The sequence below is a fragment of the Nelumbo nucifera genome, chromosome 3 (genome assembly GCF_055504915.1).
Source record: "Nelumbo nucifera cultivar China Antique chromosome 3, China Antique-T2T, whole genome shotgun sequence".
Classification (NCBI taxonomy): domain Eukaryota; kingdom Viridiplantae; phylum Streptophyta; class Magnoliopsida; order Proteales; family Nelumbonaceae; genus Nelumbo; species Nelumbo nucifera.
The window spans coordinates 35,363,969-35,387,445 of NC_142651.1; the positions used below are offsets into that span (position 1 = coordinate 35,363,969).

General features: G+C 40.2%; 1 protein-coding gene across 7 annotated transcripts in view; it reads right to left on the minus strand.

Moving 5' to 3' along the window:
• The window catches only part of LOC104592889 (exocyst complex component SEC8-like), a 186,147-nt gene that overhangs the window by 24,102 nt on the left and 138,568 nt on the right, over positions 1-23,477 (minus strand). For all 7 annotated transcript variants that reach the window (XM_010252442.3, XM_010252424.3, XM_019197134.2 and 4 more), the window contains 2 exons: positions 19,455-19,567; positions 19,039-19,146 (listed from right to left, as the gene is read on the minus strand). In XM_010252442.3, coding sequence (XP_010250744.1) covers positions 19,039-19,146; positions 19,455-19,567 — 221 coding nt within the window. The remainder of the gene's footprint in view (positions 1-19,038; positions 19,147-19,454; positions 19,568-23,477) is intronic.

The following is a 23,477-nucleotide window of genomic DNA, read 5'->3' on the forward strand; positions in this document are numbered from 1 at the left end:
GAGGGCAGTTGTAGTTGGAAAAAATTCAGGAAGCTTTGGTGGGAGCAGTTGCTTCTTCTCAATTTCTCTCTAGAAGCCGGGTGCAATGAAACCCTAGATTTGGGACCTTCAGGTATTGGACTGATCTCAGTTAGGTCCATAAAGACTAAAAACATTGTTTTTAGATATTTGTTTGGTCAATGAAGCAATTTGGAAATGAGATGAAGCAGATTTTGGTGTCTGGGGTTAGTCCCGTAGATTCCACTTTGATTGGAGTGACTTCAGTCAAACTTGATGGAACAAATTATCTAGCCTGGGCACAATCTATAAGGATTTATGTTTGTAGTAGAGGTAAACTAGGGTATCTCACGGGCAGTTGGAGAAACTGGCAGAGGCCGATCCTACATATGAAAAATGGATGCAAGAGAACTACACAATGATTGGGTGGTTAGTCAACTCCATGTAGCCTCACATAAGTCAACATTACCTCTGGATGACTTTTGACAAGGAGATTTGGGATATTGTCATAGAAACATACTCTCACAAATTGAATGTTGAAAGAGCATATAAGTTGAAGAATGATGTGAACAATCTGAGACAGGGGAAAAGAGTGTAGTTGTCTATTGAAGTCACTGTGGTAGGAGATTGATGTTATGGAAACAGTTGTATGGGAGAGCACCAAGGGTGCAGAGACATTCAGGAAACTGGTGGAAAGAAACAGGGTGTTTGAGTTTCTTATAAGACTCAACTTTGAGACAAAATATTCTGGCCAAAGATGTAGTAACCCTTGCTCAAGCATATTCTATGGTGTGTAGTGAAGAGAGTAGGCGGAAAGTATAGTTATAGGGACCTCCTTCAAAGCATTTTGCACATGCTGGAATAAAGCCAAAGGGACCAATTGAGAAGAAAGAGGTAATATGTGAATATTGCAAGAAATTGAAACATACAAAGGACAATTATTGGAAGCTGCACCTTGATCTTCTCCCATAAAGGTTTCAAAACTATAACTACAACAACTTTAAGAAGAATAGTCAGCTTGGAAAGCCCAATAATGCAAATGTTGCCACAACACCTGTAGGAGGAAATAGAAAAAGTGAAGAGAAATCTGCTATGGAGCAACTTGCATTAGTAAAGGCAGAATTTGAAAGGTATGGGGGGCTAATTAATCATTTTGAGACTACTTTTGCAACTTCTAACTCCTTAGTCAACATATATTCATCCGCATTTGCTCACTCAGGTACTTGTTCTTTTGCAAATCATGCTACTACTTTAGGTAATCGTAAAATCCCTTGGATTATTGATTTTGGTGCATCATACCACATGACCAGCATTTCTAACCTCTTTTGTTCATATCAGCTCCTTTCTGGTAGAGGGAAGATATCCCTTTCTGATGGGTCTCTTGCTTCGATCTCCGACAAAGGGAATATCAAAGCCTCTGACTTCCTTGTTTTATCCCCTGTTGTTTATGTTCCCAAACTTAACACAAACCTTTTATTTGTTAGTAACTTGACCAAATCAATGAATTCCAGCATAACCTTCTTCCTTACTCATTGTGTTTTTCAGGACCTGAAATCTCAGAGGAAGATTGGGAATGGCCATGAAGCGAATGGAATATACTTGTTGTATACATTTGATCGAAGTCTTGAACCACCTAGTGGAGTTGTTTTGGAGTCTGTTTCATCAGGGTCAATTGATAGAGTTATAGAGTCATGTTATGTCATTTAAGATTTGGTCATTTGCCTTTTGTTTTTGCTTTGGGTCATTTGTTTCTAGAAATGTTTAAGGGAAAATCCCTGCTGAGTCTTCATGGTGAGGCCATGTGAACTTGCAAAACATTGTAGACAGTCTTATTCAATGAGTTATAAAAGATCAGTTTCTACTTTCCATATTGTGCACTTTGATGTGTGGGGGCCATATCATTTACCTATCATGGGGGTTACAAGTATTTTATTCTTTTCATTGACAACTTCTCTTGTTATACTTGGATTTATCTAATGAAATCCCAGGATGAAGTACCAATTGTTATGCAAAAATTCTATGAACTTATTCTTACCCAGTTTAGCACTTGGATCAAAACATACTGATTTGATAATGCTAAGGAATATTTAGAGAAGAACCTTACATCCTAATTTGATACCTTTGGGATTATACACCAGAGTTCTCATTTCTACATTTCACAACAGAATGGAGTGGCATAAAGGAAGAACCTTCATGTGGTTGAAGTTGCTAGAAGGCTCCTTTTTGCTTCTCATATTCCTGTTATATTTTGGGGGGATGCTGTTCTTATAGCTACATACTTGATAAACTATATGCCTTCCTGGGTTCTGAGTTTTAAAACTCCCTTTAGCTTCCTCTTTCCAAATGAGGATCTCTTCCATCTTCCTCTCCGAGTTTTTAGGTGCACTTTCTATGTTCATGTTCATAGTCATTAGAGACATAAATTTGATCCTAAAGCACACAAATGTGTTCCTAGGATACACCTCCACACAGATGGGATATTGCTGTTTTGATCCAGATTATGGCACCCGCTTTGTGTCCAAGGATGTCAAATTTGCAGAGCCCATCCCTTTCTTTGGTACTTTTTCTGAGGGGGAGCATTTAGAGAAGTTATTTGCTATGTCCACGATTGTTCCTCTTCCGGTTCCTCTTGAGTATTCTGTTGAGTCTCCTTCACGTGTTCCTGCTCCCCCTCCTCCTCCAACTCATCCTCCAACGTTTACTTCTCATCCTATTAGAAGTAAATCAGTTCTCTAAAACTGATATAAACTTGATTAAAATTAGAGAGAAAAGTGAAAGAAAGGTAGAAGACAGTAGTACAAAATAAGAAGATGGAGAAAAGAAGAGGAAGAAGAAGAAGAGTTCAATAATCTCCTCTCTCCCCTCTCTAATCCTTTTGTTAATCTTCATTTTCTAAGTTAATTACAAGTATGCCCTTAAGTGGACAGCCAACTAAGCAAGAACTTAAAATAAACTTGTAAAAAGAAGTAATAGGCCCATTAACAAACAAATAAATAACATACTACAAAAAATAAAAGAATAGATGCTAGGGCCCATTCAGCCCATTCTCTCTACACTCCCACTCAAGCTGAGCATAGATGTCAATCATGCCTAGCTTGCTTATATAGCGTGTTAGTTTCCCTCTTGGAACTCCCTTGGTCAAAACATCAGCCAACTGCTCTTCTGAAGAGATAGATGGCAAGCAAACTTCCCCTTAAGCAACTCTTTCCCATATAAAATGTCTATCAACCATGATGTGCTTAGTTTTGTCATGTTGAACAGGATTATGTGCAATGTTGATAGTTGCCTGATTGTCATAGTAGAGCATCATTGGCTTTTCATAGTCAACTCCCAACTCTTCTAAAAGTGATCACAACCACAATAATTCTGACACACCATGTGCCATTGCCCTGTACTCTGCTTCGGCTGAGGATCTAGCAACTACAGACTGTTTCTTACTCCTCCATGAGACAATGTTCCCTACCACCAAAAGCATAATATCCCGAGGTGCATCTCCTATCGTCAATACATCCAGCCCAATCAACATCAGTGTATGCCTCCAGCTTCATGTGTTCATGCTTGGCAAACAGAATACCTTTCCCTGGAGTACCTTTCAAGTAACACAAAACTCTTTCTACAACAGCTAAATGTGCATGTTTGGGAGAATGCATAAACTAACTAATAACACTCACTGCATAGGAAATATCCGGCCAAGTCATGTAGAGATATAACTTCCCGAGCAATCTTTGAAACACTCCCCTATCATACAAAAATTAACCATCAATAGCAAAAGGCTTATGATTGTGATCAATAGGGGTGGAGGCCGGTTTAGCACCAAGTTTACCAGTCTCTACAAGGAGGTCAAGAACATACTTGTGTTGAGAAATGAAGATATCATTCTTAGATCTAGTAACTTCAATTCCTAAGAAATACCTGAGATCTAAATCCTTGATCTCAAAGAGTTAAGAAGAAGAAGAAGAAGAAGAAGTGTTGAACTGGTTAGTCTATTCGTCTAACCCAGTCGACCATATAGTTGGCATTTGAAAAATAAAATACAAAAGACTGAAATGCCCCTAAATATGAGGAGACATACAACCAGCACAATACATAAAGAGGAAAGACCAAAATACCCTTCTCTAATTGACTCTAACACTCCCCCTCAAGCTAGAGAATATATATCATGTAATCCCAGCTTGTTACATATGTAGCTCACTCTCCCTGAACTCAACCCTTTTTAGAACAGATCTGCCCATTGATCACCTGTTCTCACATGCTCCGTCTTTATCACACCATTGATGACCTTTTCCCTTACAAAGTGACAACCTACCTCTATGTGTTTAGTTCTCTCATGGAAAATTGGGTTGGATGAGATGTGAATTGCAGCCTGATTGTCACAATATAGGTGTTAGACAGTTTTGTATGCTCTTAGCTTCAATCTGATTTGATGCACTTTTGACATTTAGTGTAAATAAATAAAGTGCATGTTTGATTCATGTTGTATGGTATGATTCTGTGTAAGACCCTAAAACTGGACACTTAATGAGACTCGTGTTAGTTTTAAATGTTCACAGCCATTGGATAAGTCTGGGGAGATTTATCCTGCCAAGGCTGATACTGGTGTGCTGCCAAGTGTTGGGATGGCCTGTCTCGGCGACCAGGGTAAGACCCAAGGCACGTGCAGTATGGGATTACTCGAATCCTTGAACTGGACCAGATTTCCAGTATTGCCCTGGACCTTAGAGATAGATGGGCAAAACTAGAAAGTTACAACTGATCCCTAGACTCGACTATGATACTTCACTTGGTGTCGGATTGGGCTATCTTTGATATGCCAATCAGTGAGATCCTTAGCGGGGGTCAAAACTTGGGCATGTTAGGGCAGTCTAAGAATTCATCTGAGTGGGTGATCATAGTGACAGGATCAGCCCCTTTGTCGGACAAAGGTAATGATCGGGAATGCACTCTCTCTGATGAAAACCAAACTGCTGGCAGTTGATTTCAATCGTTGGAATTTTGTTTTTGCAAAATTTATATATATGATATATAGGTATTTTTGTTTTCAAGTTGTTTTCAAATGGTTTTAATTCCTGGGATCCATGTGAGTAGAGAGTGCAGCATTGTTCCTTGCAGCCGAGGGAGAGGTCCTCTCTTGTCGGGCAGTGCTTGATCATTATGGGCTGAGAGGTTAAGTGTAAGGCCATTTAGGATAATGCCTGATGGGCTAATCTTGCACCTGCCCACAGTCCCTGGGTTTTTATAAGATGGCTTGGCCCAGGGATCACTTAGTGTAAGTGTTGTGCCCATAGGGTCCATGTGATGGGCTCAGGGGTTCACTGGGCTTCTTAGTGAATTCGGCTAGGCCTTGCAATAAAGGCTGGGCCGAACCCATGTGATTGGTGTGTAGATCAATGCTTGGGTTCCACGCCATACAAAGAAGCCCAATTGGGCAGCAGATTGGAAACCAATTGAGCACTGATTATTTAATGGGCCAAAAGCCCATTTCGGACTAGGCTGATATGATCACCCACTTAAGGGGTGGATCTGAGATTAAGGTTAGCAAAAGGATTGGGCCTTTAACCTAATCCACTCCAGTAGACCAAATTCGAATCAGATTTGAATATGGTAATCTTCTGATAAGATCAGGAGTAAGCTAACCTAATCTGCAGATAGGATTAAGATCATCCCCTATCCAGATACTGATTTGGATTGGGATAACTCCTAATAGGATTAGGAGATTTCTTAATCAAGAAGAAAGAGAAGAAATCCTAAGAGGAAAAACAGAATTCGAACCTAGGGATTTTGAGCAAGAAAACTTACTGCGAATTGAGATAGGATCTCATACACTCCAGAGAGAAGAGAAGCAATCTTCACCATCTTCATCTCAGGAGTTTTCCTCCAGCCACCGCCATTCTCTGAAAAGATTCGATCTTTGAAGAAAAGAAATCAAGAAATCAGTTCTTGATATCAGTTTTGCAGAAGGAACTGAAAAGATTCGGTGCTCAGTGTTTCCAGAGAATTCTTGTGAAGGATTCAGTGTGTAGGACGCACTCTGCTGGTTCCGTTCCACACATTGTTGTGTCATCTTCAGCAGAGCGGATCTTGGTGTCCTCTTTGGGTGTGAACACCAACTTTGGGAGATACTGCTTCTCTGGATCAGGTATAATTCCTCCTTTGTCTTTTGGTTCAGATCTGGTTCGATTGTGGTTCAAGTAGGATCCTTGAATATTGTATTCTAAATTTAGGGAATATGATTCCCAGTTGGAAGAAGTTAGGAAAATTTTTGAAATTCGCCCACCCTTTCCGCAACCTTTATGGCATCCATTCGATGGATCCTACCATTCTTTCAATAGGTTCATGGGTTTGCTTACTGAGAAGTGAGAACCCAATTTCCTGCAATAGATTCTTCAACTGCACTAGTTCACTTGCAATGTGTGCCATGGCCCTGTATTCTGCTTCTACACTGCTTCTTGCTACCACCGTCTGCTTCTTGCTCTTCCAAGTCACAAGATTTCCTCTGAGAAAGGTGCAATAACCTGTGGTGGATCTTCTGTCTGATACAAATCCAGCCCAGTCTGCGTTAGTGTATCCAACTATTTCAAGATTACCCCCTGGCTTGTACAGTAACCCATGACCTGGAGCCCCTTTCGAATACCGCACAATCCTAAGAACTACATCCCAATGAGGTACCCGAGGACTCGGCATAAACTGACTTACCATACTGACAACAAATGAGATATCAGGCCTAGTGATAGTTAGATAATTCAGTTTTCCCACTAGCCTTCTATAACTTCCAGGATTATCAAACAATTCACCTATGCCACTTCCCAACTTCACATTCAGCTCCATGGGGGTTTCAGCTGGTTTAGCACCTAGTAACCCTATTTCTTCCAACAGATCAAGTACATATTTCCGTTGACAGAGGTTTGTGCCCTGCTTTGATCTAGCAACTTCTATACCCAGGAAATATTTCAACTTCCCAAGAACTTTTGTCTGAAAGTGATCTTGTAGGAAGGTCTTCAATCTGTCAATCCCAACTTTATCACTGCCAGTTATGACTATGTCATTCACATAAACTACCAGCAAGATATTCCCGACCACAGAGTCATAGCTAAATATTGAATGATCAACTTGACATTGTCTCATTTCAAACTCCTTCACCACCTCACTAAATTTTCCAAACCAAGCACGAGGAGACTGTTTAAGCCCATAAATTGCCTTCTTGAGCTTACACACCTTACCATCATCCCCCTGAGCAACAAACCCCGGTGGTTGCTCCATGTACACCTCCTTTAGAGAATCTCCATGAAGAAAGGAATTTTTTAATATCAAGCTGAAATAGAGGCCAATCATGCATGACAACTAAGGAAATTAACACACGAACGAAGCCAATCTTTGCAACTGGAGAAAAGGTTTCAACATAGTTTGCACCATAAAGTTGAGAATACCCTTTTGCAACTAAACGGGCTTTTCAACGCTCCACTCTTCCATCCAGTAGATATACTTAAAAGCATACACCCATTTATAACCAACAACATGCTTACCTGGGGGAAGAGTGGTGAGTTCCCATGTCTGATTGTGATGAAGAGCAGAGAATTCCTCTTCCATGGATTTTCGCCACCCTGGCGATGTAAGAGCCTCCTGAACATCCTTAGGAATGGATATAGAGGACAACAAAGTAATAAATTGGCGATGGGAAGCAAAAAGGTGAGATACAGAAACATAACTGGATATGGGGTGAAGTGTGCAACTACGTTTAGCTTTCCGCAATGCAATAGGAAGGTCAAGATCAGAAGCCAAGTCAGTTTTGGAAGAGGCTAGATCTGCCGCCAGAGTAGAAGGTGGTGGAGGTGTTGGCTTCTGTCGATGAGTATACACTTGACGAATTGGTGGTCGTTCAGGACGCTCCTGTAACGGGACCGAGGGAGACCCAGGCACAAGAGGAACCACCGGAATGGAATCGTCAACCGGAAGAGGAAGAGGAACCTCCGTAGGCAAAGGATATGTATCAGAACTAGAGAAGTATGGCACTGATTCAAAAAATGTAACATTAGGACAAACAAAGGATTTCTGGGTAATAGGATTGTAGCATTTATACCATTTCTGGGTCCTAGAGTAGCCAAGGAAGATACATTTAATGGAGCGAGCATCCAACTTGTCTAAACCAAGACCAAGATTCTGAACAAAGCACACACACCCAAAGATCCTAGGTGTCAAGGAAAATGAATACAAAGTAGGAAACAACATAGAGAACGGAGAATGACCAACAAGAACGAATGTGGGCATTCGATTAATGAGAAAACAAGTAGTAAGGATTGCATCACTCCAGAATTGTTTAAGAACATTCATATGATGAAGAAGAGACCGAGCTATTTCAAGCAGATGTCTATTCTTTCTCTCAGCTACCCTATTTTGCTGAGGAGTGTGGGCACAAGAGGTTTGATGAATTATACCATGTTGTTATAGGTATTGATGAAAGGAAGAAAGAAAATACTCTCTACCATTGTCAAAACGAAGAATTTTAAGTAAAACACCAAATTGTGTAAGCACTTCAGCATGAAATTTTTGGAAAATGGAAAATAATTCACTTCTTTATTTCATTAAATAAAGCCATGTCATTCTGGAACAGTCATCAACAAAAATTACAAAATATCTGTAACCATTGTATGACTCAATTCTAATTGGACTCCAAACATCCGAATGAACTAACTCAAAAGGACTCAACATACGACTATCAACTCTAGGACTGAAGGAAACCCGGTGGTGTTTCCCATACTGACACGACTCACACTGCAAAGATGACAAACTACTCAATGATTGAACAAGAAGCTTGAGATCTTTAAGAGATGGATGGCCGAGTCTACAATGCCACTGAAGAGGAGTCAAGGAGGTTTGAAGCGCAACTGTAGAGCCTCTACCATCAAGATAATACAATCTACCAGCTTCATGCCCTCTACCAATCTTCTTCCCTGTCGTTAGATCCTGAAAAATACAAGAGGAAGGGTAAAATGTGATAGAACAATTGAGAGATTTGGTTAGTTTACTAACAAAAATAAGATTAAAAGGAAACTTGGGAACATATAAGACCGAAGACAAAGGTAGAGATGCAGTGGTAACATTACCAACACCGTAGATGGGGGAAGTAGATCCATTAGCAAGGGTAACATTATTTGATGTAGAGGTTGGAGAAAGGGAGGAAAACACACCTGGAGTCCTGGTCATGTGATCAGAGGTTCCAGAGTCAAATATCCAGGGTGAAGGTTTGGATGCTAGGCAGCTATACCTGAATGAGCAAGGGTGGCAGTGTTCTGGTGTGTAGTGGCCTGGAGAAATCTCTCATATTCCTCTCTGGGAATACTCATCATCCCCCTCCCAAAAGTAGTTGTGACTGTAGAAGATATTGGATTAACTGGTTGAGTATCACTGACTTCACTACCAACAACAGCTGTATGATTAGCCCATGTGGATGGTGGGCCATGTAAATCATAACAAAAATTAACTGTGTCATTCCCTTCCGTAGTGTGTGCACTTCCTTGTGCTCCCCCTTCCTCTGCCATGGCCTCCCCCTGAATCATGACCTCTTCCATTTGTACGGTCACCCATAGGATTACCACAGCCCCCCTTAACTGTACGGCCACCTCCTCTTTGCCCATAAGAATCATCTCGGGTACTAACAGTGCTGATCTTTCGGAAGTTACGTTACTCTCTGAGGGGCTAAAAGATATCCTATGGAGACAGGCAAACACTTCTTCGAGAGTCGGGAGAGCAGATCCTCCCAATATCTGAGCCCTAACCGGTTCATACTCTGCTTTCAGTCCCACCGAGAACCGTGTAACATCAAGTTGTTCCCTTTGTTGTTGCTGAATTTTAACGTCCGAGGTTAAGGGATGATAGATGTTAAGTTCATTCCGAAGATTTTTCATGCTGGCATAATATTCTTCAAGAGTCTGGTTTCCCTGCTGCAAATTGAAGTATTCTTGATAAAGCTGATAAACCCTTGTAGTGTTGTCTTGTCCCGAATAGAGTTTCTTGGCATGTTCCCATATATCCCTCGCTGTATCTAAAAACATGAAGTTAACACTGATTTTAGGCTCCATACTGTTCCACAACCATGTCATGATCTGAGCATCCTCTTGCTCCCAATCACTAAAGCCCGGGGATTCAGCACTCGGTTTCTCCTCCCGTACATGTTTAACTTTCTTCTTGACCTTCAGAAACACTTCCACTAACTTGGCCCACGGAACATAGTTTTCACCGTTGAGTTTGATGGATGTCATTTGTACACTTAAAAAGTTAGAGGATATCATCACACTTGATTTCTGGTCACCACTCAAATCACCCACTGACGCCATATCACTCGAAACTGATCACAAAAAAAATTCAGCTACTGCACTACTGTCCTACTTCCACACCAGCGCATTTAAAGTCACCACTAGCTTGCCCTAGCATGCATTCAGCCACTTTGAACACCACTGATCTGCGCACATGCAAATTTAAAAACACCAAAAATCCCTCTTGAAACTACTCATTAGAGGGCCAGACCACAACCACTACACCTACTCGATCACCACAGCTGTCACATATAGTGACAGCGGTCCACACACAAACAAAAACTTGGATTTCTTGTTCACTCGAACTGCTGTAATTGCCTACAATCACCAGAACCAGAAACCTGGGTTACTTCATAGTCCTCTAACCCAGATTTCTCACACCATAAAAAAAAAGTTGCAGCAGAACCCCTACTGTCGTGAAACCTTAGGTATTGCCGCAGAAACCCTACTGCCACGAACCTCTAGATGTTGCCACAGAGACCTGGGTTTCTTCTTCTCTAACCCAGATTTCTCACGCCCAGAAAAAAATAGGAAATAAAGGAGAAGACAGAAGGTTGTAGTCGACTTCTAATACTGGCGCTTTGATACCATGGAAGTGTTCAGCCGAACAGAGAAGAGAAGAGAGAGAAAGAAGAAAGTGTTTAGCCGGACAAAGAAGAAGAAAGAAGAGAAAGTGTCGAACTGGTTAGTTTATTTGTCTAACCCAGTTGACCATATACTTAGCATTTGAAAAATAAAATACTGTAAAGAGACTGGGCCGAATGGGCCCTAACGGTCTCTCTTGTAATATCTTTTATTTTATCTTAATGGGCCTGTTATTTATTCTTGTTTATTTTGTTTATGTAACTGCCAAGCTGGCCGCCCACTTAAGGGCATTCTTGTCATCATTAAATTTTAGATCTTAATAAAATAGGGTTAGAGGAGAATGGAGAATGATTCGACTCCTTCTTCTCTTACCTCTTCTCTTCGCCATATTCTTCTCTTATACAGTTATTCAGACCTGTTTTATTCTGCTAATCACTAAGTTTAAACTTGATATTAGAGGACTGATTTACATCTAATACAAAAGACTGAAATGCCCCTGCATATGAGAGACATACAGCCAACACAATACATAAAGGGAAACCAAAATACCCTTCTCTAATTGACTCTAACAGTCATCAACATATAACAATAAAAAAAGTCACCAAGAGTTACTTCTTTTCAAAAACATGGTATGGTCAGATTGAGTTTGTGTATAACCAAAGGAGACAAGAGCAGCCTTAAATCTCTCAAACCAGGCTTGGGGAGATTGTTTGAGACCATAAGTGGATTTCTGCAGTTTACACACCTTCCCTTGCATTTCCTTTCCATACACCCCTAAAGGCAAAGACATATAGACCACTTCATGTAGGTCTCCATTCAAGAAGGCATTTTAAACATCAAATTGGTGCAGAGGCCAATCAAAAGTAGTAGTTAGAGACAAAAAAACTCGAACTGAGGTCATCTTAGCCACAGGAGCAAAAGTCTCAAGGTAATCAATACCATATATCTAAGTGCCTTTAGCAATCAATCGGGCCTTATACCTCTCTCAATAGTGCCATCAAAATGATATTTAATGGTAAATACCCATTTACAACCTACTGGTTCCTTCCCTTCTGGTAAATCCACAATATCCCAGATATGGTTCTTATGCAAAGCATTTAGTTCAGCCATCATAGTATTCCTCCATTCTGGTTTAGATAGGGCTTTTGGTACAAACTTGGGTATCACATGGGAAGAGACAGAAGCAAGAAAAGAGTAATAGGTAGGGGATAAAAGGCTACAGGACTAGTGTTTAGAGATACAATGTGTTGTACACTTCTGCTTGCCTTTGCAAAAGGCAATAGGAAGATCAAGGTCTGGGAAGGAAGTAGATAGGTCAGAGGAAGGCTGACCTATTACCTCAGTAATGATGGAAGAAGCAAGAGGCTCTTTTGCAGGAGTGGAAACAACTTGCATATGCTTGAATCTGTGTCTTCGGTACCACCTTTGGAGGACAGGATGCGAGGGAATTATAGGAGGATGGGGTAGAGGAGGGGGAGCAGGAACACTTGAGGTAGATGTAGTGGAAGGAGATGATAACTCAGTAGAGGACTCAAAAGGAATTGGAAGAGGAACAGTTGGAGACATAGCAAAGGGCTCCTCAGATTGCTCCCCCTCAGGAGAAATACTAATGTAGGTGTTCAAGACTGCTATCAGTCTTGATCACTAAGAAACTTCAGGTTCGAAGAGAAGAGGAAGTGAAGAAGAAGGAGGAGAAAGAGTGGTGAGAGAGCAGTAGAACACAGGTTTTGAGGAGAAGAACAGAATCTCAATATTCTGCCGCCGCCATTTCAATTTAATATTTATATGTTATGCTAGTTACATGAAAGGACACATCTGCCCTTGGTGTTTACATCATAACACATAACAATATAAAACTGAAAAGTAAATAACAACTAGAATAACAGAATAATAAATTGACCATCTGCTATGACTAGATACATTCTACCCTACGGACAGAGTGGGACCACAGCTGTGGGGCCCACATCAATGTTCTCTACAACTAAGGAAAGGAGTAGACTCAGCAAATGTGACATCCTGAGAGACAAAGCAGGTGCCACTAACCGAATTAAAAAACAATATCCCTTCTGTATGGAGGCATATTCTAGAAAAATATGCTTATGTGACTTAGGTTCAAATTTGTGTCTTTGATGGCTATGTACATGTACATAACAGGTGCACCCAAAAACTCGAAGAGGAAGAGAGAAGAGATCCTCATCCGGAAAGAGAAGGCTAAATGGGGTTTCGAAAACCAGAACCTAGGAAGGCATACGATTAATAAAAAAGATAACAGTAAGGACAACATCTCCCCAAAATTTAATAGGAACATGAGATGCAAAAAGGAGGGATCTAGCAACCTCAACCACATAGCAGTTCTTCCTTTCCGTCATTCCATTCTGTTGTGGAGTGTAGGAATAAAAACTTTGATGAATAACCCCAAAAGTCTCAAAGTAGGATGAGAGGTTCTTCTCAAAATATTCCTTAGCATTTTTAGAACGGAATATTTTGATCCAAGTGTTAATCTGGGTAAGGATAAGTTCATGAAATTTTTGCACAATAGTCGATTCTTCATCTCGAGATTTCATGAGATAAATCCAAGTGTAACGAGAATAATCACCAATAAAAAGGATAAAGTACTTGTAACCCCCCATAGTAGGCAAATGATATGGCCCCTACACATCAGAGAGCATAATATGAAAAGGAGAAATTGATATTTTATTTCTTACTGAATAAGACTATCTACAATGCTTTGCAAGTTCACAAGACTCACAATGAAGACTTGATAAAGGCACTCCCTTAAACATATTGGGAAACAAATGACTCAAAGCAGAAAAAGGCAAATGACCAAACCGGAAATGACATAACATGACTCTATCAATAGACTCTGACAAAACAGACTCCAAGGCTACTCCATGAGGTGGTCCAAGACTCCTATCAGGTATGTCCAACAAATATATTCCATTCGCCTCATTGCCACTGCCAATCGTCCTCTGAGATTTCAGGTCCTGAAAAACACAATGGGTAGGAAAGAAGGTTATGCTATAGTTCATGGATTTAGTTAAACTGCTAACAAATAAAAGATTGGTATTAAGTTTGGAGACATGAAGGACAAAGGATAAAACAAGGGTATCAAAGGTTTTGATATCCCCAATGCCAGAGATGGGAGCAAGAGAACCATCAGCAAGAGATATTTTCTTTTTACCAGAGAAGAGATGAGGTTAGGCAAGCTGGTCATATGGTCTGATGCACTAGAATCAATGATCGAAGGAATTTTATGATTACCTGAAACAAAAGCATGATTTGTAGAAGCACGGATACCTGAGTGAGAAAATGCAGATGATGATGTGTTGCCTAAAGAGTGGGATGTTGAGACAATGCTTTCCAAGTGATTCAATAACCTTCCATACTTTTCAAACTCTACTTTCATTGCTGCCAACTGTTCCATGGTTGACTTTTCTTCACTCTCCTTATTCCCTCCTTCGGGCATATGGCAAGATTAGCATTCTTAGGCTTTCCTGTCTGACCAATCTTCTTAAAATTGTTGTTATTCCTAAACCTGTCCAGTAGAAGATTTGGATGAAGCTTCCAGCAAGTGTCCTTAGTATGCCTCAGTTTCTTGTAGTATTCACATATAATCTCTTTCTTCTCAGTCGAACCCTCCATCATGTGCAAAGTGTTCTGTATGTGGGCCTTGTAACTGAACCTGCCGCCTACTCTCTTCACTGCTTATCATAGCATATGCTTGGGCAAGAGTGACCTCATCCTTGGCCAGAATATTCTGCCTAATAATGTTGAACTCAGGGTTGAGTCCTGTAAGAAACTCAAACACCCTGTTTCGTTCCACCAATTTCCTAAAAGTCTTTGCATCCTTTGTGCTCTTCCATACAATTGTCTCCATAACATCAATTTCCTACTAAAGTGATTTCAACATATAGTAGTAGATTGCCACATTCTTCTCCCCCTGTCTTAGATTTTTCACATCACTCTTTAGCTTATAGACTCTTTCCACATTCAACTTCTATGAATAGGTTTCCGTAACACTATCCCAGATCTCCTTAGCTGAAGACATCGAAAGATAATGCTGACTTATATGGGGCTGCATAGAGTTAACCAACCATCCGATTACTTTATAGTTCTCCTGCATCCATTTCTCAAATGCAGGGTCTGTTTTTGCGGGTTTCACCCTATTGCCTATGAGATACCCTAATTTACCTCTACTACAGGCATAATCCGTATAGACTGTGCCCAAGCTAGGTAATTGGTTCCATCCAACTTAATTGTGGTCACTCCAGTCAAAACGAAATCTACCGAGCCAAACCCGGATACCAGTATCTACTTGGACTCACTTCCATATTGCTCCATTGATCAAACAAAAATAAAAAACTAGATTTTCAACCTTTATAAACTTACTTGAGGTCAAAACGTACTCGGATACTTGACAACTAGGGTTTCACTGCACTCGACAGTCGGGGAGAAAGAGAGAAGAGGCAGCCGCTCCTACCAGAGCTTCACGACCTCTTTAAAGTCTTAACCACACACTTCTAGAATTCAAAATACACCTCCCAAGCACTGAGTGCCACACCAAAAGCTTCTCCTTGACCTGGTAGTTTCCGGCCAGACTTCAAGTCTCCAAACCCTCTACCAGCTAGGCAAAAAATCCTCTGAATAGGGAACTTATCTCTCCATAGAGAATGAAGATTAACAAAAGGATTAGAGAGGGGAGAGAGGAGATTATCGAACTCTTCTTCTTCTTCCTCTTCTTTTTTTCATCTTCTTCTTTTGTACTGCTGTCTTCTACCTTTCTTTCACTTTTCTCTCTAATTTTAATCAAGTTTATATCAATTTTAGAGGACTGATTTACTTCTTGGTATCAAAGCATGTTTCTCCCTTCTCTTTTTTTTTTTTTTCTTTTTCCCTTTTCCCATACATTACAGCCTTCCAGAAGAAACCTTAATCAGATCGATTGTGAAAAAGAACCCTACAGATCTCTCTCACATTCCCTACTCTGATACCATGTGAAATATGGTATTACAGAAGCATCGAACAGTAAAGAACTAAAAGAGAAGGAAAGAAAGAAAGAGGGAAGAGAAGAGAAGAGAGGATAAGAGAAAAGAAGATAAAGGAGAAAACAACCAAACTGATTAGAGAGAGATTAGTATATCTTAATCTCCTCTAAGCAGTCAGCTCAGCCTTAGATTAACTTTAAGTGTATAATCACAAGTATGCCCTTATTTATGAAAAACAAACAATGGACTGGAGTGACCTTATTCTATGATAAAATTACTTAACTATCCTGCTAGAGTTGACTCGTCACCTCATCCAGTGCAGATCCCTGCTGAACGACCACCAATTCGGCAAGTGTATACACGTCGAACGACACCGGCCCCTCCTCCAGCTTCTACCTTGTCCGCGGATCCTGTCATTGCTCCTGTTGCTGAACTCTCAGGACTTGACCTACCCATTGCCTTACGGAAAGGTAAACGTAGTTCTACTCTCCATCCCATTTCCATTTTTGTTTCAGTATCTCGCCTTTCCGCCTCACATCGCTAGTTTGTTTCACTATTGTCATCTATTTCCATACCTAACAATATCCAAGAGGCCTTAGTTCACCTGGGTGGAGGCAGGCAATGGAGGAGGAACTCTCTGCTCTTCAGCATACTCACACGTGGGAGCTCACTACTCTTCCTCCTAGTAAGCATGTTGTGGGTCGTAAATGGGTGTATATTGTTAAATACTTGTCAGATGGTAGTGTGGAGCGCCTGAAAGCCAGACTTGTTGCTAAAGGGTATTCACAGTTGTATGGAGTGTACTATATGGAGACCTTCTCTCCAGTGGCTAAGATTAGCTCTGTCCATGTGTTAATTTCCCTGGCAGTTATGTATGATTGGCCCTTATTTCAACTTGACATAAAAAATGCCTTCCTTCATGATGACCTTATAGAGGAGGTATATATGGAGCAACCACCTGGGTTTGTTGCTCAGGGGGAGGCTGGTAAGGTGTGTAGACTGAAAAAGGCAATTTATGGGTTGAAACAATTGCCTCATGCTTGGTTCGGGAAGTTTAGTGAAGTGGTGAAGAATTTTGGAATGAAACAATGCCAGGTTGATCACTTAGTGTTTAGCTTTGACTCAGAAGCTGGAAAGATTTTATTAGTGGTCTATGTGGATGATATTGTCATAACTGGCAGTGACAAATTGGGGATCGACAAACTCAAGGTCTTTCTGCAAAATCATTTTTTCAAACAAAAGACCTTGGGACATTGAAGTATTTCTTGGGTATAGAAGTTGCTAGATCAAGACAAGGTGTAAACCTATGCCAAAGAAAATATGTTCTCGATCTATTGGACGAAGCAGGACTGTTAGGTGCAAAACCGGCTGAGACTCCTATGGAACCAAATGTTAAGTTGAGCAGTGATACAGGGGAAATATTTGATGATCCTGGAAGGTATAGACGACTAGTGGGGAAGCTGAACTATTTGACTATCACGAGACCAAACATCTCCTTTGCAGTCAGTGTGGTGAGCCAATTTATGCAGAACCCTCGTATATCTCACTGGGATGCAGTTCTTAGAATTGTAAGATATTTAAAGGGAGCTTCGGGCTGTGGGCTATTGTATAAACCAGGAGGAAAACTTGAAGTAGTTGGGTACACTGATGCAGATTGGGCGGGCTCTGTGTCTGATAGAAGATTTACTATAGGTTACTGCACATTTCTTGGAGGAAATCTTGTGACGTGGAAGAGTAAAAAGCAGACGGTTGTGGCTATAAGCAGTGCTGAAGCCGAGTACAGAGCCATGGCACACACTACATGTGAATTAGTGTGGTTGAGGAATCTCCTACAAGAAATCGGGTTTCACATGGATAAACCTATGAAGTTGTACTGTGACAATCAAGCTGCGCTCCATATCTCATCCAATCCTGTTTTTCATGAGAGAACAAAGCACATAGAGATTGATTGTCACTTTGTGAGGGAGAAGGTTCTTACTGGAGAGATAAGCACAGAACATGTAAGCTCAGGTGATCAGTGGGCAGATTTGTTTACAAAAGCCTTAAGCTCAGGGAGAGTGATCTATATATGTAACAAGCTGGGATTATATGACATATATTCTCCAGCTTGAGGGGGAGTGTTAGAGTTAGCCGAATAAGGGTAGATTAGTCAACTCACCTTGGTTAAGTTATGAGCTTATGTGGCAGTCTTATTAGAGGTTCTCTGTCCCATACTTAAGTAGGGGCAGTTTAGTCCTTGTACATTTAATTAGAAGCCTAATCACTATTAAGAGGTTCGACAGTTCTTTCATCTTCTTCTTCTCCTTCTCTTTCTTCTTCTCCTTACTGGTTCGGACTACTGTAGCAACAGTAGAAACACTTCCTAATTCCAGATAACCATCTATCTTCCTCTACAACATTTCTCAATTTAGTTAGGGGTCCATTTTTGAGTCTCTAGACTTCTAAAGGAAATCCATAGTAATCTTCATGAGTCTCTGAATAACCTTAATAGGGGCTCTATAACAGATAAGAATAAACAGACAGATTTATATACTAAGATTTGATTAAGGGATCCTACCTCCTAGTGATAGGTAACTGTAGGAAAATTACAAGCAGATCCTAGTAATGTACTCAAGCCTCTGAATTAACTTTTAACAGATCAGAAATAAACAGGTAGATTTGTAAATGAAGATTTGATTGGGTAATCCTACCTCCTAGTGATATGTAATTCGTTTTCCACATGGATAATCTCCCCACTACTCCTTCCCGAAAAAGAAGTAGGTATAGGGTTACTACTTAAAGGTAGTTCTAAATATTTCATAGGCCAATTTACCATTATACAAACAGAGATTTCTGCACACCTCTCCAGCTTCACTTGTTCTATATTAATGCCATTGATAACTGGCAATGTTAATCCTTAAACCCAAGAATCTATTGATTTTTTTCCAAAAATTGTCTTCAAATTTCTAATTTCATCCCAATCCCTAATGAATTTCAAAAATTACAACCCACTGAATTCCATATTATGTGTTTTTACTAGGTATTCATGCCTTCACTCTGCAATAGGCATGCCAAAAGAAAAGGAAAGAACAAAGTAGAGTTAAATGAAAACATAGAACACGGATATGGACATAAATATCTGAAAGGAACACCAAATCCAGTTTTTATGCTGAGAAATATCTTGCCTCCATGTATGATGTACGACATCTTTCATAAGTTCGCTCAAGGAAAGTTTGCACATACTTCACAAGTTCTCCAGTATATTTAGGCATTGCTTGTGTCCAATCAAGCACCTAACATCATCAATAATGTATCATTTACTTGCTTGAGAGTTGTTGAAGAAGATAATTATTAGAAATAAAGAAAAAACCAACAATGTTTAATTTGAATATGAAATAAAATAGTCTTTGTAGTTTTGACAAGTAAAAACATCGCTGCGCAGATCAATATCCATTCTGCATTATCAAAAATTATGAAAAAGGACTCCTTAATAGTCTTGTTTGTTCTGAAATAATTTTCCGTAATAAGAACCAATAACCAGCAGGATTTATAAAATTGGATCTCAAAGAAATCTAAATATTTCATATGTCAACCATGTTACCTCCTTAGCCAAGAAATCAATAGCTAAAAGTCCCTGTAAAACAGGACGTCCCTTCTCAACCAAGGGGGCATAGATAGAAGCAGCATTTGCTCGTGGCCGAAATGCAGCTGGACCTACAAAGGCATTTCTTTTAAATCAGATTTGAATTAAGGGAAGCAAAGACGGTTAAACTTGTATTTTAGTGTGGTCAATGAGATGGAACATATTATACCAGAAGGCTCTGGGTCAATCCCTAGCATGATAATACCTATGCAGTATCTGAGGTGGCAATGCACTTAAATTGATAATGCAGGATTGCTTAATTGATGCAAATGACCAAGTTGATCACTTGGTGAATTGCACTGGATGACCTTTCTCATGTTATCTTTTCCTGTAGTGAGACATAAAATGGACTCAAAGTCGGAGGATATTTGTAGCTTTAATGTTTTTGTGAATTGGGTCTTGTGAAATATGCGTTGATAATATGCATGATTTGTACTGTTTTGGATTGGAATATTTTGTTTCTCTTTGATAACTTTGATATTTATTTACTTGTATGTGCACATCAAACCAGAATTAGTTTTAGTACTAGTCTAAATATTGTTAATGGGATAAGATAATGACTAAATTGCTAGGATATAGCTATGGTTTAAGTTACTAACAAGAGAGAAAGATGGCGAGTTTTTGTTCAGGCTGCAAAATGGAGAAGAGTACTTAAACTGGAGAAGAAGACCCTTGTAGAGGAAACAACAAACAGAGGGAAGAAGTTTCTGAAAATAAGGGAAGACCAACGGGCAATGATTATAATGGATTCAAAAGAGGTGGACTGGTTTAAAGGTTTCGTAGATGGCCTACTCTTTGCAGAAAGAATACAAGGGTGGAGAAATGAAATGACAAGCAGTGGGAAAAGATTTACAGTAGAAAACAGAAGGAATAGAAATGGAGGATTTATCTTATTAACGGAGTTCTTTGGCAAAGGTAGGAAGCAGTTAGTATGCTTACCGGAGGGACAAGCAAAACAGGGGTGGAAGATGATTGCTGGCGTACTAGATGAGTTCAACCAGAAAAATGGGAGCTCTTGAATACTGAAGGGAAAACTCTGATGAAAGAACAAAGGTCAGGGGAGGAGAGTGAAAGTTTAACAGGAAAAACAGACCAGCCAAAGCAAACTAACCAGATTGCTCCCATAGCAGTACTCTCAACTGATACCAGTTCGAAAATAATGTGGGATGGAACAAGTGTGGACTGGGTTAAGAAGAAAGTTGTGAAAGTAAAAAACAAAAGTTGAGGATCGGAAAGAAGTCTTGGAAATCTTGTTGGAGATGCTCCATCCAAAGGAGAAAATTACCCATATCCCTTTTGACAAAAGTAAAGCAATACTTGACATGGCCGAACTTTAGACTGAGACCAGACTCCTAGAAACCAAACTTGGCCAGAATACAGTGGAAAATTGGTCGCCCTCCTGTAATGAATTGAACATCTCTTCAGACTGAGTTTGACATTACTAGGCAGAACATCCTGGCCAAAGATGAGGCCACTCTTGCTCAAGCATATGCCATAGTAAGTAGTGTAGAGAGTAGGTGGCAAGTATAGTTACAGGGACCACCTACAGAACACTTTGCACATGCTGGAATAAAGCCGAAGGAGCTGATTGAGAAGAAGGAAGTAATATGTGAATACTGCAAGAAACCGAAGCATACTAAGAACACTTGTTGGAAACATCATCCATATCTTCTCCCGGACAGGTTTTAGAACAACAACAATAACAACAACTTTAAGAAGAATGGTTAGACTAGGAAGCCTAAGAATGCTAATGTTGCCACAGTGCCTGAGGGTGGAAACAAGGAAAGTGAAGAAAGATCAGATACGGAGCAGTTGGCAGCAGTAAAGGTAGAGTTTGAAAGGTATGGGAGGTTACTTAATCACTTGGAGACCACTGTTTCAGCATCTAACCCTTCAGGCAACACTTTATCATCCGCATTTGCTCACTCAGGTAATCATAAAATCCCTTGGATTATTGACTCTGGTGCATCAAACCATATGACCAGTTTATCTAACCTGTTTTGTTCATATCAGCTCCTCTTTGGTAGAGAGAAGACATTCCTTGCTGATGGGTTTCTTGCTCCCATCTTTGGCAAAGGAGATATCAAGGCCTCTGGTACATTTGTTTTATCCTTTGTTCTTCATGTTCCTAAGCTTAATATCAACCTTTTATCTGTCAGTAGCTTGACTAAATCCATGAACTGTACCATAACCTTTTTTCCTACCCATTGTGATTTTCGGGACTTGAAATCCCAGAGGACGATTGGGAGTGGCCATGCGGAGAATGGAATATACTTGCTGGACACACCTAATAGGAGTCTTGGACCACCTAATGGAGTTGCTTTGGAGACATTCTTATTTAGTAACAAATAAAAGATTTATTTCTCCTTTTCATATTGTGCACTCTGATGTGTGGGGGCCGTATCATTTGCCTACTATTGGGGGGGGGGGTTACAAGTATTTTATCCTCTTTATTGAAGATTATTCTCGCTATACTTGGATTTATCTCATGAGATCCTAGGATGAAATACCAACTATTGTGCAAAAATTTCATGAACTTATCCTTATCCAGTTTAACACCCGGATCAAAATATTCCGATTTGATAATTCTAAGTAATATTTTAAGAAGAACCTCTCATCCTACTTTGAGACCTTTGGGGTTATTCATCAAAGTTCTTGTTCCTACACTCCGTAGTAGAATGGAGTAGCGGAAAGGAAGAACCACCATGTGGTTGAGGTTGCTAGATACCTCCTTTTTGTATCTCATGTTCCTATTAAATTTTGGGGGGATGATGTCCTTACTGCCACTTTTTTTGATTAACTGTGTGCCTTCTCGGGTTATGGGTTTCAAGACTCCATTTGGCCTTCTCTTTCCGGATGAGGATCTCTTTTCTCTTCCTCTCCGAGTTTTTGGGTGCACCAGCTATGTACATGCTCATAATCATCAGAGACACAAATTTGAGCCTAAGGCACATAAGTGCATTTTTTCTAGAATATGCTACCATATAGAAGGGATATTGCTGTTTTGATCCGGTTCGTGGCACCTGCTTTGTCTCTAGGGATGTCACATTTGCTGAGTCTATTCCTTTCTTTGATATTCCTCTTGAGGGGGAGTATTCTGAGGAACCATTTGCTATGTCTCCAGCTGTTCCTCTTCAAGTTCCTTTTGAGTCTTCTGTTGAGTCATCTTCTTCTGTTGCCCCTCCTTCCATTATGTCTACCTCACATGTTCTTTCTCCCCCTCCTCCCCTAGCTCATCCTCCTATATTTTCCTCACATCCTGTTCTCCAAAGGTGGTACCAAAAACAAAGATTCATGCATTGGCAAGTTGTTTCTTCATCAGAGCCTCTTGCACCTCCCATCACTACTGAGGTAATAGGTTAGCCTTCCTTTGACCCATCTGCTACCTTCCTAGACCTTGACCTTCCTATTTCCCTTCGCAAAGGCAAGCGGAAGTGTACAACACATTGTATCTCTAAACATTTGTCCTACACTTGGGAAGTGGTTGATTTGCTTGAAGGGAAGGATCCAGTAGGCTGTAAGTGGGTTTTTACTATCAAATATCATGCTGATGGCACCATTGAAAGGTACAAGGCTAGGCTGGTTGCAAAAGGTTATACACAGACATATGGGATTGATTATCTAGAGACCTTTGCTCCTGTTGCCAAGATGACTTCTGTGAGAGTTTTGCTATCTCTGGTTGCACACTCAAACTGGCCACTTTATCAGCTGGATGTAAAGAATGCATTTTTGAATGAAGAGTAACATGAGGAGGTCTATATGTCTCTTCCTCCAGAGATGCATGAAACTGATATGAAAGGAAAGGTCTGCAGGCTGAAGAAATCTCTTTATGGACTTAAACAATCGCCTAGAGCATGGTTTGAAAGATTTAGGGCTGCCCTTGTTAGCTTTGGCTATGTACGGACATAGTCTGATCAATACCCTCTTTGTGAAGAGGAGAGGATCCTTGGCCGTTTACCTGATTGTGTATGTTGATGATAT